Source organism: Pristiophorus japonicus, chromosome 2, assembly GCF_044704955.1.
Source record: "Pristiophorus japonicus isolate sPriJap1 chromosome 2, sPriJap1.hap1, whole genome shotgun sequence".
Classification (NCBI taxonomy): Eukaryota; Metazoa; Chordata; class Chondrichthyes; family Pristiophoridae; genus Pristiophorus; species Pristiophorus japonicus.
Genome location: NC_091978.1, coordinates 313,684,513 through 313,701,243, shown reverse-complemented (window position 1 = coordinate 313,701,243; position 16,731 = coordinate 313,684,513). Strand labels below are relative to the sequence as shown.

At 52.3% G+C, this 16,731-nt stretch overlaps 1 protein-coding gene across 1 annotated transcript in view; it reads right to left on the bottom strand.

Annotated features, from left to right (window-relative positions):
- Positions 1-10,959: 10,959 nt before the first annotated feature.
- rxfp1 (relaxin family peptide receptor 1) overlaps positions 10,960-16,731 on the bottom strand; it is a 173,643-nt gene continuing 167,871 nt past the window's right edge. The window contains 3 exon segments of the mRNA XM_070862488.1: positions 10,960-11,005; positions 12,794-12,858; positions 12,861-13,135. Coding sequence (XP_070718589.1) covers positions 10,960-11,005; positions 12,794-12,858; positions 12,861-13,135 — 386 coding nt within the window.

The window sequence follows — 16,731 nt, the reverse complement described above, 5'->3', positions numbered from 1 at the left end:
TCTTTCCGATCGGACTCTCTCCCTCCCCTCGCCAGAGGCCGTGAAAGCAAAGGCCCCCGGCGATGCCCGCGCACCCACAGCTCCCGGCACGCGGACGCTACTAGGGGGAGGGGTGGCGGCGGCGCCAGCCTTGGCCGCCCTCGGTGGTTTGGCGGCCTTGGAGGCGGGGCAGTTCTTGCGAACGTGCCCCACCTCCCTACAGGCATGGCACCGCACGCCGTCCGACGTCCAGAAGACGGGGTAGGCAGTCCCCTCGTGCACCACATTAAAATTTCCCTCCGTCGTCTCCTCCCGCGCCAGCAGGACAAAGAGCTGGCGGCGGAAGGAGAACACGTGGCGCAGGCCGTTCTCCCTGAGGCCGAGCGGTATGGGGTTGATCCCCGACCTTACCTCCCCCAGTTGGTGTAGGTGAGGGAGGAGGAGCTCAGCGGGAACAAAGGGCGGGATGTTTGAAACGATGACCCTCTGCGCGGTAGCCTCGAGAGAGTCCACCGGCAGGAACGTCCCGCCCACCGTGAGTCCCTTTTCGAGGGCCAGGGACACCGCCCGCTCCGACCCCAGGAAGAATACGGCCTTCCCAGACATCTTGGAGGCCGCGATAATGGCCGAGGGGACGACTACCCCAGCCATCGCCCGCACGCACTCCTCAATGGTCATTGTGAGGTGAGTGTAGCTCTTGACCCCGTGTTTCTTAGTTATAAGTCTGAATGGTGGCAGGGCAGCAGATGGCGCAGGAGGTGCCGTGGATGTGGACACCGCCTGCGCATATGACCTTGCTGGCCCTGCCACCGGCATGGATGGAGTCGCCATCATGGGGTCCCTTTAAGGGCTACACCCACCCCAAAGTTACAGGCCTTAATGGTCTTTATTGGCCTCGTTTGTGTTTTGAGCAGAGGGAGCTCTGAAAGAGGCACACCTCTCCCCTAGTTAACGATTGGGGAGGAGTCTTGTTCCCTCTGCTCAGTGTCTTAATTGTTTTGTTTTTTAAAATTAGGAGGAAGGGCTCTCAGAGAGAGAGGGGAGAGACAGAGAGAGAGAGATAGAGTGAGGGGGTGCGGGAAAGAGGGAGGCTACGAGGGCAGGTCTCCCCTCACAGCGATGGGTGGGTGTTTTTCTTGGGGTGCACTCCCCAGATGATGGAAAAAAAAAGAAACACAGTCTTTGGGGTGGTCTTCGGGTGGGGGGAGAAGATGTCTTCACCTGGGGCAGCTAGAGCCACCCAGGCACACACTCCCAACGATGTTCAATAGGTGATTAAATATTCTTCAGCCAGGTAGCTCCAGCTATCCCAGGCTAGGCAATGGGGGAGGGGTGTTTCAATTGTGTGTGGGGCCTAGCTGTAGGCAAGACCCCTACACACACTTCCACACACACACACCCCCCGCGATGTTCCAGCCCTCAGTGGTCTTCTTTCCTCCCCCCACCGATACAACAAAGTCTATTGGGGAATGCACCAAAACACACCCACCTGTCGAAGATGTGGAAATGACTCTCCCTCCTTCCACACTGGATGGTGTTTCCTCAGGTTGTTCTTTCCCCCTCTCTCCAACTCTCTGTAGTTGTAATAAATGATAATTGTTCAGCTCTCCACCTCTCCCTCCGGATGTTGAATGGGTAGCAAGCTAGCCCTTTCCTCCTCTTCCTGGGCTGGTCTCAGGGCTCACTCCAGGCCTTCCAAGGCAGGAGCAAAAGCAGCAACTCCTTCTCTCACTGCTCACAGCTCCAACTGTTTAGGCCACGCCTCCACTGCTCCACCATTGGTCCTTGTGCATGAAACTCTTTTGGAGTTTACCTGTAAAACATAAACATTAATCGGTGCCACCCGACCTGGATGACACACCAGATATTTACAAGGCCCATTTCTTTTTTCTTTTTTTTTTGGTTTTTTTTTTGGGCACTAAAATCAAAATTTTTTTTTCCTCCAGTGCCCCCTATAAAAGGGGAGGGGGACACTAAAAGCACCGGCAATTAAAACAAATTAAACTTTAAAACGTAAAATCAAATTAAAATTTGGTTGCCGGGCGTGATGATGCACTCCAGTCCCTCCGGTGCCCACCTCTCGCGGAAGGCCGTGAGTGTACCGGTGGACACCGCGTGCTCCATCTCAAAGGACACCCTGGACCGGATGTAAGAGCGGAAGAGAGGCAGGCAGTCAGGTTGAACGACCCCCTCGACCGCCCGCTGCCTGGACCGGCTGATGGCACCCATGGCCGTGCCCAGGAGCAGTCCTACGAGGAGGCCCTCGGACCTACCCGCTCCCCTCCGCACAGGGTGCCCAAAGATCAGGAGAGTGGGACTGAAGTGCAGCCAGAATTTCAGGAGCAGCCCCTTTAGATAATGAAACAGGGGCTGCAACCTCGTGCACTCAATAAAAACATGGAACACGGACTCCTCCAGACCGCAGAAATTGCAGGCGGCCTGGGAGTCCGTGAACCGGCTTAAAAGTTTGTTGCACGGCACTGCTCCATGCACCACCCTCCAGGCCAAGTCCCCGATAAATACTGGGAGGACTCCCGCGTAGAGTGCCCTCCATTGGGGACCCTTGCCTCCTCCGGACGGCAAGATGGTACGCCATGGCGTGTCCGGACGGCAGGCGAGGATGGCAAAGTTGAGAGTGTGCAGGAGCAGCCCGTACAGGAAACCCCTCCGCGCAGAACTGAAAGGCACGGAGGGTATTTCCTCGAGGCGGCTCAAGTTGTGAGGCGCCGGCCCCCGAGGGAGGTTCCGGGGTTTGGCGCCGATGAGGAATTCCGTCCGGACGGGGGTCAGTTCGGTCGGGATCTCCCCACGTGCTTGAGCCTCCTCGATGCACTGAACGGAGTCGGGGCCCAGAGCTCTTTTTAGCGACTCGATGGCATCGGCCGTGTGGCGGACGTTGGCAGAATTTAGGCGCCGCGCCAGCGTGTCTGGCGCCATCCAGCCCGCTCCTCCGCCATCGAGCAGGTCCCCGACCCTGGTCACCTCACCAGCCACAGCCCTCTCGTCCGACCGCCACATAAAACCTCGGTCGTGGAGGTACGGATTCCCGAGCAGCGGCTCCTACAGGACGGCCGCCACTCCAGCCGGTGGAGAGCTGCGCTTGGTGGAAACTTTGTTCCAGACCCTGATGAGTTCCTTGTAAAAGACAGGCAGCTCCCAGAGGGCGGTCCTGACACCCCCCACACTCACAAACAGGAGCTGCGTGTCGTAGTTGAGGCCGTGCTGCTGGCGGAAGAAATACGTCGCCAGAGCACGCCACCTAGGAGGGGGCTCAACGTAAAGGTATCTCTGCAGGGTCCGAAGACGGAAAGTTGCGAGCTGGGTGCTGACGCACACCAACGACTGACCGCCCTCCCCAAGCGGGAGCCTCAAGACCGCCGCAGAGACCCAGTGCTTCCTGTTGTTCCAGAAGAAGTCCACCAGCTTCTTCTGTATCTTGGTGACAAACGCAGGAGGAGGGGTCAAAGTGACCAGCCGGTACCACAACATGGCGGCCACCAGCTGATTTATGACTAGCGCTCGACCCCTGTAGGACAGCACTTAGAGCAGTCCTGTCCAGCGCCCTAGGCGAGCGGCGACCTTGGCCTCCAGCTCCTGCTAGTTCGCCGGCCAGGCTCCCTCGTCAGGGCTAAGGTAGACTCCCAGATAGAGGAGATGGGTCGTGCTCCAGGCAAAAGGCCTGAGTTCCTCCGGCAGGGAGTCCACCCGCCACTGACCCACCAGGAGTCCGGAACATTTTTCCCAGTTGATTCTGGCGGAGGATGCGGCCGAGTAAATCTCCTGGCACTCACGCATCCTCCGCAGGTCAGCGGGATCCTCTACCGCGAGGAGCACGTCATCGGCGTAAGCCGAGAGGACGACCTCCACGCCCGGCCCTTGCAGAGCCAGTCCCGTCAACCTCGTCCGCAGGAGGCGCAGGAAAGGCTCCACGCAGACGGCGTATAACTGGCCGGACATGGGGCATCCCTGGCGCACCCCTCTCCCAAAGCGAAGGGGCGCCGTCAAGGACCCGTTAACCTTAATCAGACACTCCGCGGCGGCGTACAAAAGTCGGATCCGGGCGACGAAATGAGTCCCGAACCCGAAAGCGCGCAGAGTTCCGAGCAGATAGTCGTGATCCACCCTGTCGAACGCCTTCTCTTGGTCGAGGGATAGGAAGGTGACCGACAGACCAGCCTCCTGGGAATAATGGATGAGGTCCCGGACCAGATGGATGTTATCGTGGATTGTCCGGCCCGGGACCGTGTAGGACTGGTCGGGGTGGATCATGTGGTCCAGCACGGCACCAAGGCGAGCAGACATCGCCCTGGCGAAGATTTTGTAGTCCGTGCTGAGGAGGGAGACCGGGCGCCAGTTCTTAAGGAGGCGGAGATCGCCCTTCTTAGGCAGCAGGACGATGACTGCCCTGCGCCAAGAGAGGGGCATCTCCCTGGTCGCCAGACTTTCCCCCAGGACCCGCGAGTAGTCGCCCCCCAGGACGTCCCAGAACGCCCTGTGGAACTCCACGGTCAGCCCGTCCAGCCCCGGGGATTTTCCCCTCGAGAGCCGGTCGAGGGCACCGGTCAGCTCCGCCAGGCTTAGCGGAGCTTCTAGATTTTCGGCGCCCTCAGGGCTGACCTTCGGCAGGTCCTCCCACAAGACTCTACGCGCTTCCTCGCTGGACGGCTCCGGAGAGAACAGGGCCCCGTAATATTCACGGGCCCTGTTGTTGACGCCCTCCGGATCCGAGACGAGAGAGCCGTCGTCGGCCAGCAGCGTCAAGAGCTGCTTACGGACACTCTGCCTTTTTTCCAGCGAGAAGAAGGGGGAGCCGCGGTCCAGATCCCGCAGGAACCGGATCCACGACCTCACGAACGCGCCTCGGGACCCGACGAGCTGCAGGTCCTTCAGCGCGGCCTTCTTCGCTTCATACACCATCCGCAGGGCCGGGTCCTGGACGACTTGACCGAGACGGGACTCTAGGTCGAGCACCTCTTTTTCTAGGCGCCCGACCCTGGCTGCCCGCCTCTTGGTCGACCCCCTCGCGTACTCTTGACAGAAGATGCGGACGTGAGCCTTGCCCACGTCCCACCATAGCCTCAAGGAGGGGAAGCCCCCCTGCTTCCTTCTCCAGTCGGACCAGAATCGACGGAACGAGTCCTGGAAACGCACGTCCTCCAGCAGCCGGTTGTTAAAATGCCAGTACGCGGATCCCGTCCTCGCGCGGAGCGAAGCGAGCTCCGCCCACACCAGGTGGTGGTCCGAACACGGCACCGGCCGCATGGAGGCCGCCGGGACGCAGAAACGTACACCCGAGACACGTAAATGCGGTCGACTCTGGACCATCCTACTCCAGGCCTCACCCAAGTAAAGGCGCTGGAGTCGGGATGGAGATTTCGCCAGACGTCCATCAAGTCGAAGGACCCGACCAGGTCCCTCAACTTCTCCATCGCCGTCATGCACTGCGGGGCACCGGAGCGGTCCCTCGCCTCGAGGGTGCAGTTAAAATCCCCCCCGAGGACAATGCAGTCGCCGACGTCGACGGAGCCAAGAAGAGCGGACACCTCTTCAAAGAAGCGCGTTTGCTGCGGGCCGGGCTGAGGGGCGTACACGTTCACGAGATGGAGTGGCACGTCCCCCAGGCGAACCGTTACGTGCAGCAAGCGGCCTGGCACGGGCTCCTCGACCCCCAAGATCTCCGGCTGAAAATGCGGGGCCAGCAAGATGGCCACCCCACTAGAAGTGGCGGTGAGGTGGCTCATGCGGACCTCTCCTTGCCATTCCAGGAGCCACGTGGCTTCGTCTCCCGGAACGGTGTGGGTTTCTTGCAGGAAGCACACCGCATATTTCCCCTCCCGCAGGAGCGAACAATTGTTAAATCTACGGCGTGCTTCTCTGCTGCCGTTGATGTTGAGGCTGGCTATGGTTATCTTCATGACTAGAGCATAGTGCAACCTTTGCCTAACCTATTGTGGGGGGGGAGTGGAGTCGTTTGTTGACCTCCACTCCTTCAGCAGCCCAGCGAGGAACTTTTTGAGCCGGCGCAGCTCAAGGCCCTGCGTCCTTGATAAGGGCCCGCCCGCGGCCATGGTTTTAGCGGCGGCGCGGACGGAAGCGACGAGCAACACCGGCTCAGACCATCTTTCCAGGGCCAGACGGGCTTGGTCGCGGCGACCCCGGCACTGGACCAAAAAGTCCCGGAGTTCCTCTGCGGGAATGAGGAGGGTCTCAGCGGCGGACGCGAGCAGATCCACCGCCTCTCACTGGCGATGGACTCGAGATCTTCACCCGCGTCCCCCACCGAGTCCCTGTCCCCCTCCAGGAGGTCGCCGCTAGCAGCCGGCCCGTCGACCGCACGAGGTACGGCAAACGGCCCGGCCGCTCCATCCGACCCTGGCTCTGCCCCACTCCCACCCCCAGGATCGTCGGCAGAGGAGTCCCCACTGGGCTCTTTTAAAATTGGTGCTGGGTCGGGAAGCGACAGCGGAAGGGGTTCCTCCTCCGCCCCAGGAGCCGGGGAGCACGGAGAGACCTGGTTTAGGAAGTTCTCCAGGTCCACCAAGTCCCTCAGCTCCAAAGTAGGGGGCGAGGGTTGTTGTTCTTCCCCCTCCCCGCCGCCACCCCCCGGCCCAGCGTGTGGATGTATGTTAAAATTGTTTGCAGTGTCAGTTTCTGCCGAGTCGAGCAAATCCCGGGGGAAGTTGGGTATTGGCTGGGCGGGCTCAGGTTCGGCCTTTTCGGCCCCGCCCGCCTCAGTCCCCGGGACGCTCGACCCGGCAGCTACGCATTCCTCCGCTGGCCCCACGCCCCCCACGACAGGCAGATCTTCCACGCCATCCCCGGGAGGCAGCGGCTGGGCAGCCTCGACTGTCTCACCCTCCCCGGGGACAGACTCCTCGCGCCTACAGCGCAATTTGGGGGCGCTGGTGGGGGACGCGGGACACGCGGCGGGCACCGACTCCTCCGCGGAGGGATGTTGTTCCCCCTCTGCCTCATTGGGGCGGTGCCTCCTTTTGTTCCCGGGGGTGCGCGGAGGCAGGGAGACCTCCATGTCTGCCGAGGCCTCCCGCTCCGCCCCCCCCTTTTCCTTATCTTGCCCGAGCCCGAGCCCCTCTGCGGTATTGGTCAAGGGCTCGGGCATGGGCTCAGGGCACCCCGCGCTCGTCGGTGACTGGGTTTTGCTGAGCGCGGTGGTCAAACTTTCTGGCGCACTGAGGGGACCCGCTTCTAGATGTTTCGTCTTGTTCCGCGCCTTCTTTCCGGTCGGACGCTCTCCCTCCCCCCCGCCGGAGGCCGAGAAAACAAAGGCCTCCGACGATGCCCGCGCACCTACGGCTCCCGGCACGCGGACGCAACTAGGGGGAGGGGTGGCGGCGGCGCCAGCCTTGGCTGCCCTCGGTGGTTTGGCGGCCTTGGAGGCGGGGCAGTTCTTACGAACGTGCCCCACCTCCCTACAGGCATGGCACCGCACGCCGTCCGACGTCCAGAAGACGCGGTAGGCAGTCCCCTCGTGCACCACATTAAAATGCCCTTCCGTCGTCTCCTCCCTCGCCAGCCGGACAAAGAGCTGGCGGCGGAAGGAGAACACGTGGCGCAGGCTGTTCTCCCTGAGGCCGAGCGGTATGGGGTTAATCCCCGACCTTACCTCCCCCAGTTGGTATAGATGAGGGAGGAGGAGCTCAGCGGGAACAAAGGGCGGGACGTTCGATATGATGACCCTCTGCGCGGTGGCCTCGAGAGGGTCCACCGGCAGGAACGTCCCGCCCACCGTGAGCCCCCTTTCGAGGGCCAGGGACACCGCCCGCTCCGACCCCAGGAAGAACACAGCCTTCCCAGACATCTTAGAGGCTGCGACAATGGCCGAGGGGCCGACTACCCCAGCCATCGCCCGCACGCACTCCTCGATGCTCATTGTGGGGTGAGTGTAGCTCTTGACCCCGTGTTTCTTAGTTATAAGTCTGAATGGTGGCAGGGCAGCAGGTGGCCCAGGAGGTGCCGTGGTTGTGGATGCCGCCTGCGCATATGTCTTCGCTGGCCCTGCCACCGGCGTAGATGGGGTTGCCATCACGGGGTCCCTTTAAGGGCTACACCCACCCCAAAGTCACAGGCCTTAATGGTCTTTATTGGCCTCGTTTGTGTTTTGAGCAGAGGGAGCTCTGAAAGAGGCACACCTCTCCCCTAGTTAACGATTGGGGATGGGCCTTGTTCCCTCTGCTCAGTGTCTTAATTGTTTTTTTTTAAATTAGGAGGAAGGGCTCTCAGAGAGAGAGGGGAGAGACAGAGAGAGAGAGATAGAGAAAAGGGGGTGTGGGAAAGAGGGAGGCTGCGAGGGCAGGTCTCCTCTCACAGCAATGGGTGGGTGCACTCCCCAGATGGCAAACACAAAAGCACAGTCTTTGGGGTGGTCTTCGGGTGAGGGCAGAAGATGTCTTCACCTCGGGTAGCTGGAGCCACCCAGGCACACACTCCCAACGATGTTTAATTAGGGTACTTAAATATTCTTCAGCCAGGTAGCTCCAGCTATCCCAGGCTAGGCAATGGGGGAGGGGTGCTTCAATTGTGTGTGGGGCCTAGTTGTAAGCAAGGCCCCCACACACACTTCCACACACACACACCCCCCGCGATGTTCTGGCCCTCGAGTGGTCTTCTTTCCTCCTCCCACCAATACAACAAAGTCTTTTAGGGGAAATGCACCAACACCCACTTGTAGAATGTTATAGAATCTCCCTCCTTCCACACAGGTTGTTGTTTTTTTTTCCCCCTCTCTCCAAATCTCTGTAGTTGTGGTAAAGTTGGTAAATTTTTCTGCGCTCCTCCTCTCCCTCCGGATGTTGAATGGGTAGCAAGCTAGCCCTTTCCCCCTATTCCTGGGCTGGTCTCAGGGCTCACTCCAGGCCTTCCAAGGCAGGAGCTAAAGCAGCAGCTCCTTCTCTCACTGCTCACAGCTCCAACTGTGCAGGACACGCCTCCAGTGCTTCACCATTGGTCCTTGTGCATGAATCCCAAAATGTTAGTTTGCAGGTGCAGCAGGTAATCAGGAAGGCGAATGGAATGTTGGCCTTCATTGCGAGAGGGATGGAGTACAAAAGCAGGGAGGTCCTGCTGTAACTGTACAGGGTGTTGGTGAGGCCGCACCTGGAGTACTGCATGCAGTTTTGGTCACCTTACTTAAGGAAGGATATACTAGCTTTGGAAGGGGTACAGAGACTATTCACTCGGCTGATTCCAGAGATGAGGGGATTGCCTTATGATGATAGATTGAGTAGACTAGGTCTTTACTCGTTGGAGTTCAGAAGGATGAGGGGTGATCTTATAGAAACATTTAAAATAATGAAGGGGATAGACGGGATAGAGGCAGAGAGGTTGTTTCCACTGGTCGGGGAGACTAGAACTAGGGGGCACAGCTTCAAAATACGGGGGAGCCAATTTAAAACCGAGTTGAGAAGGAATTTCTTCTCCCAGAGGGTTGTGAATCTGTGGAATTCTCTGCCCAGGGAAGCAGTTGAGGCTAGCTCGTTGAATGTATTCAAATCACAGATAGATAGATTTTTAACCAATAAGGGAATAAAGGGTTATGGAGAGCGGGCGGGTAAGTGGAGCTGAGTCCACGGCCAGATCAGCCATGATCTTGTTGAATGGCGGAGCAGGCTCGAGGGGCTAGATGGCCTACTCCTGTTCCTAATTCTTATGTTCTTATGTTCTTATCAATGTTGGGGAAGTCCAGAACCAGGGGTCACAGTCTAAGGATAAGGGGTAAGCCATTTAGGACCGAGATGAGGAGAAACCTCTTCATCCAGAGAGTGGTGAACCTGTGGAATTCTCTACCACAGAACATTGTTGAGGCCAATTCACTAAATATATTCAAAAAGGAGTTAGATGTAGTCCTTGCTACTCGGGGGATCAAGGGGTATGGCGAGAAAGCAGGAATGGGGTACTGAAGTTGCATGTTCAGCCATAAACTCATTGAATGGCGCAGGCTCGAAGGGCCGAATGGCCTACACCTGCACCCATTTTCTATGTATATAGGTGTATACCTACAAAGATTTTTGGACCATTAAAATGGAATAGACCTGAAATCCAAGGGTATTATTTACTTAAATTCCTCATGTTTTCCAGCAATGTACAAGGAGCACAAATGTGTAAATTTACCTTGGTATGAGAGACTTCGAATCGATGGATGAATCTCCGTTATGGGTGCACTGATGGCAGAATATTCTGATCCTGGAGGCATATATGACGTTGCATGTATCACATTTAAAGCCAGGTGAGGTGCTTTGTGGGCCAGGTGCTTAGCAGTCAGCTCTCAATTGTGCAGCAAATTCATTCAAACTGGCCTGGCAGACATGCCTTTCTGCTCAGTCGTTATGACATCCCACGTGTTGGGGTTAATATTTCAAGGTGGCTGAGTATTTCACTTTGTGAAGCAGAGTGAAGTACTTTGTAGTGTCTCACCTGCCCATTTCACAGCTTTGGGAATTATATAATCAAGGATGTGAATGAATTGTCCAGACCAACACAACTGGACCTTTTTGATTGTGGCCTCGATTTGTTATATTGTAGTGCTTGAGGATATCAGCGTTGGGTACCCTACCCTGCCACATGATGCATCATAGACAGCAAAAGTGGAAATAGTCAAGTTGCTTGATGTGATGGCGGTGGTAAGCTGATTTTGTAGAGGTAGTTGTGGAATGCCATTTAGCACATCAGCAGATGTTGCAGAGGGACAGTTGAGATGATTCCAATGGTCCTAGTATTCCAAAGCTTTTGCTTATCAATTAGCAATTTAGTGCTGGCTTCACTCAGGATAGGGACAGTGCCTGTGTGCAACTACTGGCTTGATGATGCAGTAAAAGATGTAGCCAGCACTGACCTTGAAATTAAGAGTTATCAGGGAACCGGGCCTCGCTGAGAGCAGTTATGTCATTGTTGTATCTGGCAAGTTCTCTGCCCATGCGTCAGTAGATTCCAGGAGGTAAGGTTCATAGTCCATTTTAGTGAGCTTCATTGTTGTTTTGTCTTTTGACCACATGGTTGACTGGCCAGCTGACTGCAGAAGATTAGCAGACATAGGATGGAGCAAGAGAGTTTCAGTGACCATTTTCTCCCCATCTGCAGCTGGGGAGAGCAGCACTGTCCGTGAAAAGGGCCACTCTGATTTGTGGAAGACATGAACAACACTGATCAACAACAGGATCAATGTCGAATGACCATCACTCTCAAACTGCAGGTTTGTGCCGAGTACTCGTAGCAACATCATCTGGTTGTACCCATCACCACGTATCCGTCACCATTTTACCATCACCACATGTCTAGTGGTACCATATTATGTCCAGGCTGTACCATAACTGAATCTGCACATAGAGTGGATTATAGTGAGAGAGGCTCAATGCAGTAGCCATCTCTCATCTGTACAGACCATTATCTGCTGGTGAGGAGCGCCTCAAGAAGAGGTATAATAGGCATGGATGTGGCAAGTTGCAGGGAGCCAGGATGAAAGCGCTTGGACTGAAGCCTTTTTAAAATTCATAGGATGTGGGCATCACTGGCAAGGCCAGCATTTATTGCCCATCCCTAATTGTACTTGAGAGGGTGGTAATGAGCTGCTTCCTTGAATTGTTGCAGTCGTGAGGTGAAGGTACTCCCACAGTGCTGTTAGGGAGGGTGTTCCAGGATTTTGACCAGGTGATGAAGGAACAGCGATATATTTCTAAGCCAGGGAGTGTGACTTGGAGGGGAAATTGGAGGTGGTGTTTCTATGCGCCTACTGCCCTTGGCCTTCTAGGTGATAGAGGTCACGGATTTGGTTTATAGCCAAAAGTGATTGCAATACTAGTGCCAGGGCTGCGCTACTACGCTGGGCAGATGAAGGTCCTACAACATTGCTTTCGACTAGATACTTGGCCCAGTTATTGGCTGGAACCTTTCTAAATTGATTGCAAATACAGGTTCATGAGGTTAATATCTCTAGGTCATGCTTTACTCCCAGACTGTTGAACCTGTGCAACAATGAAGTATCCATAATAATGAAAAATAAATATTAAATTACACTTGTTAAACATTCACAACAGTTTTTACATAGGAGTACAGTAATGTGCTTGATTAAGAGATGTAATCTTTGAAGGTGGGGAATGTCACTGATTTTAAGATGCTAGTTATTTTTAAACCAAAAAACTAGGGTAGTGGTAAACGATAGTGACCTGAAGAGAACTGCCACAGCCTGTCATTCAGAGGCTGGTAGGTGATCATGTAGATTGATCTACATTGTCCATATGCTGCAGTGCTGCAACATTGAGGATGATAATTGACTTTCCAAAATATATGAGTTTTACATGTACACATATGGATTATACTGGTTGAGCAACATCCACAAAAAGAATATGTAGGGTAATGATTCAAACTGAATAGTGACAGATCACAGTGAGGTCTCTGGTATTACCGTAGCTATGACCTGCAGTTAAGAAATATTAAGTATACACCTGTACTTCATACAAATAGAGCATTTATTTAAATAGTAAAAGATCTATACAAATGTATTAATGCAACGTGCAAAGCCACCAAAACAATTCATTAAAACATGGGTCAAGTCACTTGTTAGTCATTTTGAGGTAAAAATTTGGTAAACAAGATGTATGACAACACATCAAACAGCTGTGCTCATTTTTACATATAGTATGGAAGTTACACCAAATGCAGTCAAAATTTGTCTCAAAATTGCCACAAGGCAAAATAAATAAATAAGATGAAACTTTATTTTTACTATAATCTTGGCAATGTTTTCAGCCAGATCCCCAGGTCTTCAGCCAAACTTGATCACTTTGTGATATTACATACCCACCTTGTGCTAAATCTTTTGATACAAAATTTTCTAAAAGCAATTTCTGTGTAAGAGTTCAGCTTCATGGTGATTCATGAGTCAGTGAAACTGCTGAAGGATTTTGTAAAAGTTCACTTTTTCCTACTGTTGGTATAGTCTCTTGCAATGGCCACACTTCCAAGATGATGAATGATGGTGCATAGTTTTTTTGGCTTTGTTTGTTTACGAATCCTTTATTTTTATAGTTGTACCAATACTGTAGTATCATTTCCTTGAAAGGTCGAGTTGTTAGAGTGTAGAGGATTGGGTTCAATGCACTATTAATAGGCAATATAAATATGACCACCCATGAACTTATGGTACCTGGTTAGAAAATACAAAAAAAAATTGAGAATACATTTAAAAACCCTGGAAAATTACATTCAATTCAATTATCCCAGGCCCACTGAATTCAATCTTTGTGGCCCGAATAGCATAAATTCATGTCTGCTGTCTTCATTTCATGCAACTAACTGGAACTTTCATCACATGTAAATCAGATTATTAGCTACTTTCAAAATATATATACATAAAATGGATTGGCCTTTATCCGTATTACTGTTCTAAGTATAAATTTTCAACAAGATTAAATAATATTTGAATATAAGTCTTAGTTTTGTTAATTTCTAAGTTAATAATTTGCATTTTCCATGTTGTAGTGGGTTCTGCTTTGCCAATTGATAATCTGCATGTTCCACTTATTTGCAGGAGATACTTGGAAACTAATTCATTTACACTGACAGTATGCATGTGGAAGAAGTGAATCACATATCTTGTAGTTAGTAAGTAATGTAAATGCAACTTATTCCCCCTCTATGGTACAATTTTAAAGGGGATGCAAGAATAGAGAGACCTGGGGATGTCTGTGCACAGGTAGCAGGACAGGTTAACAAAGCAGTTAATAAAGCATACGGGATCCTGGGCTTTATACGTAGAGGTATAGGGCTGGATTTTGATCAGCCTTTCCGCCACGTTTTTAGGCCGTATTCCTCTTTTCCGTTGAATAAACACCCGGTGGTAATTTCATCAAAGTGTTCCGCCGGCGGTTTCGAAATAGCGCTGGGGAGCGGACCGCCGGCGTGCAACACTGAAAAAACTGCTTCCGCCCGAGTTTGGTGGTAGCGGTGATCCGTAGTTGAGGGGAAAAAAACGCCGAGGAGAAACCAGCTGGAGCAGCCCTTCGATCGGTGGTAGGTATGAAACCCTGCAAAAAAAGCTAAGTGAAAGTTTAAAAAAAAAGAATTCTTTTGCAGCTATTCACTGGAAAAGGGTTCTGTGAATGTTTTCTGATTTTTTTATTTTATGTTTTTTTTTGAAAAATATGTTTTGTGTTTTCCCCCCTCTCCAGGCCCAACTCATAGCTTCTGACTAAATTTGACCAGGAACGCGTTTTCTGCCGAGAATCCATGTGAAACACTGATTTTTCCCGCCGGGCGGATTTAAAAAAATTTTTTTAATTAATTTTCTGCCGATCATTGAATCATTTGGGTGGTAATCCGGTGGTGGCGGTTTTTGATCAAAATCCAGCCCATAGATTACAAAAGCCAGGAAGTTATGCTAAACCTTTATAAAACACTAGTTGGGCCCCAGCTGGAGTATTGTGTCCAATTCTGGGCACCACACTTTAGGAAGGATGTGACTGCTTTGGAGGGGGTATGGAAGAGATTTACTGGAATGGTTCCAGGGATGCGAGATTACAGTTACATAGACAGACTGGATAGACTTGATAGAGGTGTTTAAAATCATAAAGGGTTTAGATAAATGTAGAGAAACTGTTTCCAATGGCTGTCAAAAGAGCCAGTGGCGACATCAAGAAAAACGTTTTTACGCAATGAGTGGTTAGGATTTGGAATGCACTGCCTGATAGGGTGGTGGATACAGATTCAATAGTAGCCTTCAAAAGGGAACTGGATAGACACTTGAAGGAGAAAAAATTGCAGGGATATGAGGAAAGAGCGGGACAGTGGGACTAACTGGATTGCTCTTTGAAAGAGCCGGTGCAGACTCGATTGGCTGTTTGGCCTCCTTCTGTGTTGTACTATTCTATGATATGCTGCTCTTCTTTCTCGTGCGCTCTTATTGAATGTTTCCCTGTTTTTGATTACTCAGTATATAGTTTGATGAGGAATTCCAAACGAATGATGCTGTTGAGTTAAAGCTTTGAAGAAAAAAGTGAACAAATACAGAAAAAAAGTCTGCTAAAAGTAATGTTTTTTTTTTGAGCAATAGTGTACAGTTCTGAAATAAAAACAGAGAATGCTGGAAATCTCAGCAGGTCAGGCAGCATCTGTGGAGAGAAAAACAGAGTTAACATTTCAGGTCGATGACCCTTCGTCAGAACTGCCGAATGTTCGAAAAGAGCGCATTCTTAAGCACTGAAAGGGGGAGGGGAAGAAAGAACAAAAGGGAAAGTCCGTGATAGGGTGGAAGGCAGGAGAGATTATAGAGACAAAAGGGATGATGATCCAAATTGAAATCATTATGATAGAGGTTAGAAAAAGGTTAATCTGGATAGGATGTGAATGGCGTAGTATTGACCAGCTGCCATTATAGACAAAAAGAAAACAAAAGAGAAGAAGATAAAAATCATAAGATGGTGGGGAGGAGGGAAAGGGAGCCAAAGATGACCAGAGGTTATGCTCAGAAATTGTTGAACTTGATGTTGAGTCCAGAAGGCTGTAAAGTGCCTAAATGAAAGATGAGGTGCTGTTCCTTGAACTTGCGTTGACCTTCATTGGAACAGTGGAGGAGTCCGATGACGGAGATATCAGAGTAGGAGTGGAGTGGAGAATTAAAGTGACAAGCGACCGGAAACTCGGGGTTACGCTTACAGACTGAATGGAGGTGATCAGCAAAGCGGTCACCCAATCTATGCTTGGTCTCTCCAATGCAGAGGAGACCACGTCGTGAATACAGTATACTAAATTGAAAGGAGTACAAGTAGATTGCTGTTTCATCTGGAAGGAGTATTTGGGGCCTTGGATGGTGGGAAGGGAGGAAGTAAAAAGGCAGGTGTTGCATCTCCTGCTCTAGCACAGGAAGGTGCTGTGGGAAGGCGAGGGAGTGCGGGGGGTGACTGCGGAATGGACCAGGGTGTCGCGGTGTGAGCAGTCCCTTCGGAATACTGAGAAGGGAGGGGAGGGGAAGATGTGATTGGTGGTGGGATCACGCTGGAGGAGGCGAAAATGGCGGAGGATGATCCGTTGAACATGGAGGTTGGTTGGATGAAAGGTGAGAAGGGGAACCCTGTTGAGGTACTGAGAGGGAGGGGAAGGGGTGAGAGTAGAGGTGCGGGAAATAGAACGGACACTGTCGAGGGCCGTGTTAACCACGGCGGAGGGGAATCCTCAGTTGAGGAAAAAGGAAGACATGTCAGAGGCACTAGTGCAAAAAGGTGGCGTCGTCACAGCAGATACAACGGAGACGGAGAAACTGGGAGAATGGAATGGAGTCCTTACAGGATGCAGGGTGGGAGGAAGTATAGTCCAGGTAGCTGTGGGAATCAGTGGGCTTATAATGGATACTGCTCGAACGTCTATCCCAAGAAATGGAGACAGAGAAGTCGAGGAAAAGAAGGGACGAGTCGGAGATGGATCATGTGAAGGTGAGGGAAGGGTGGAAATTGGATGCAAAGTGATTGAAATTTTCAAGTTCAGGGCAAGCGCAGGAAATGACACTGATGCAGTCGTCATGTACTGGAAAAAGAGGTGAGGGAGGGGACCAGAGTAAGACTGGAACAAAGAATGTTCCACATATTCCACGAAAAGGCAGGCATAGCTAGGACCCATGCAGGTTCCCATAGCAACACCTTTAATTTGGAGAAAGTGAGTGGAGTTAAAGGAAAGGTTGTTCAAATGTGAGAACAAGTTCAGCCAGGCGGTGGTGGATGGGGACTGGTTGTGCCTCTGCTTGAGGAAGAA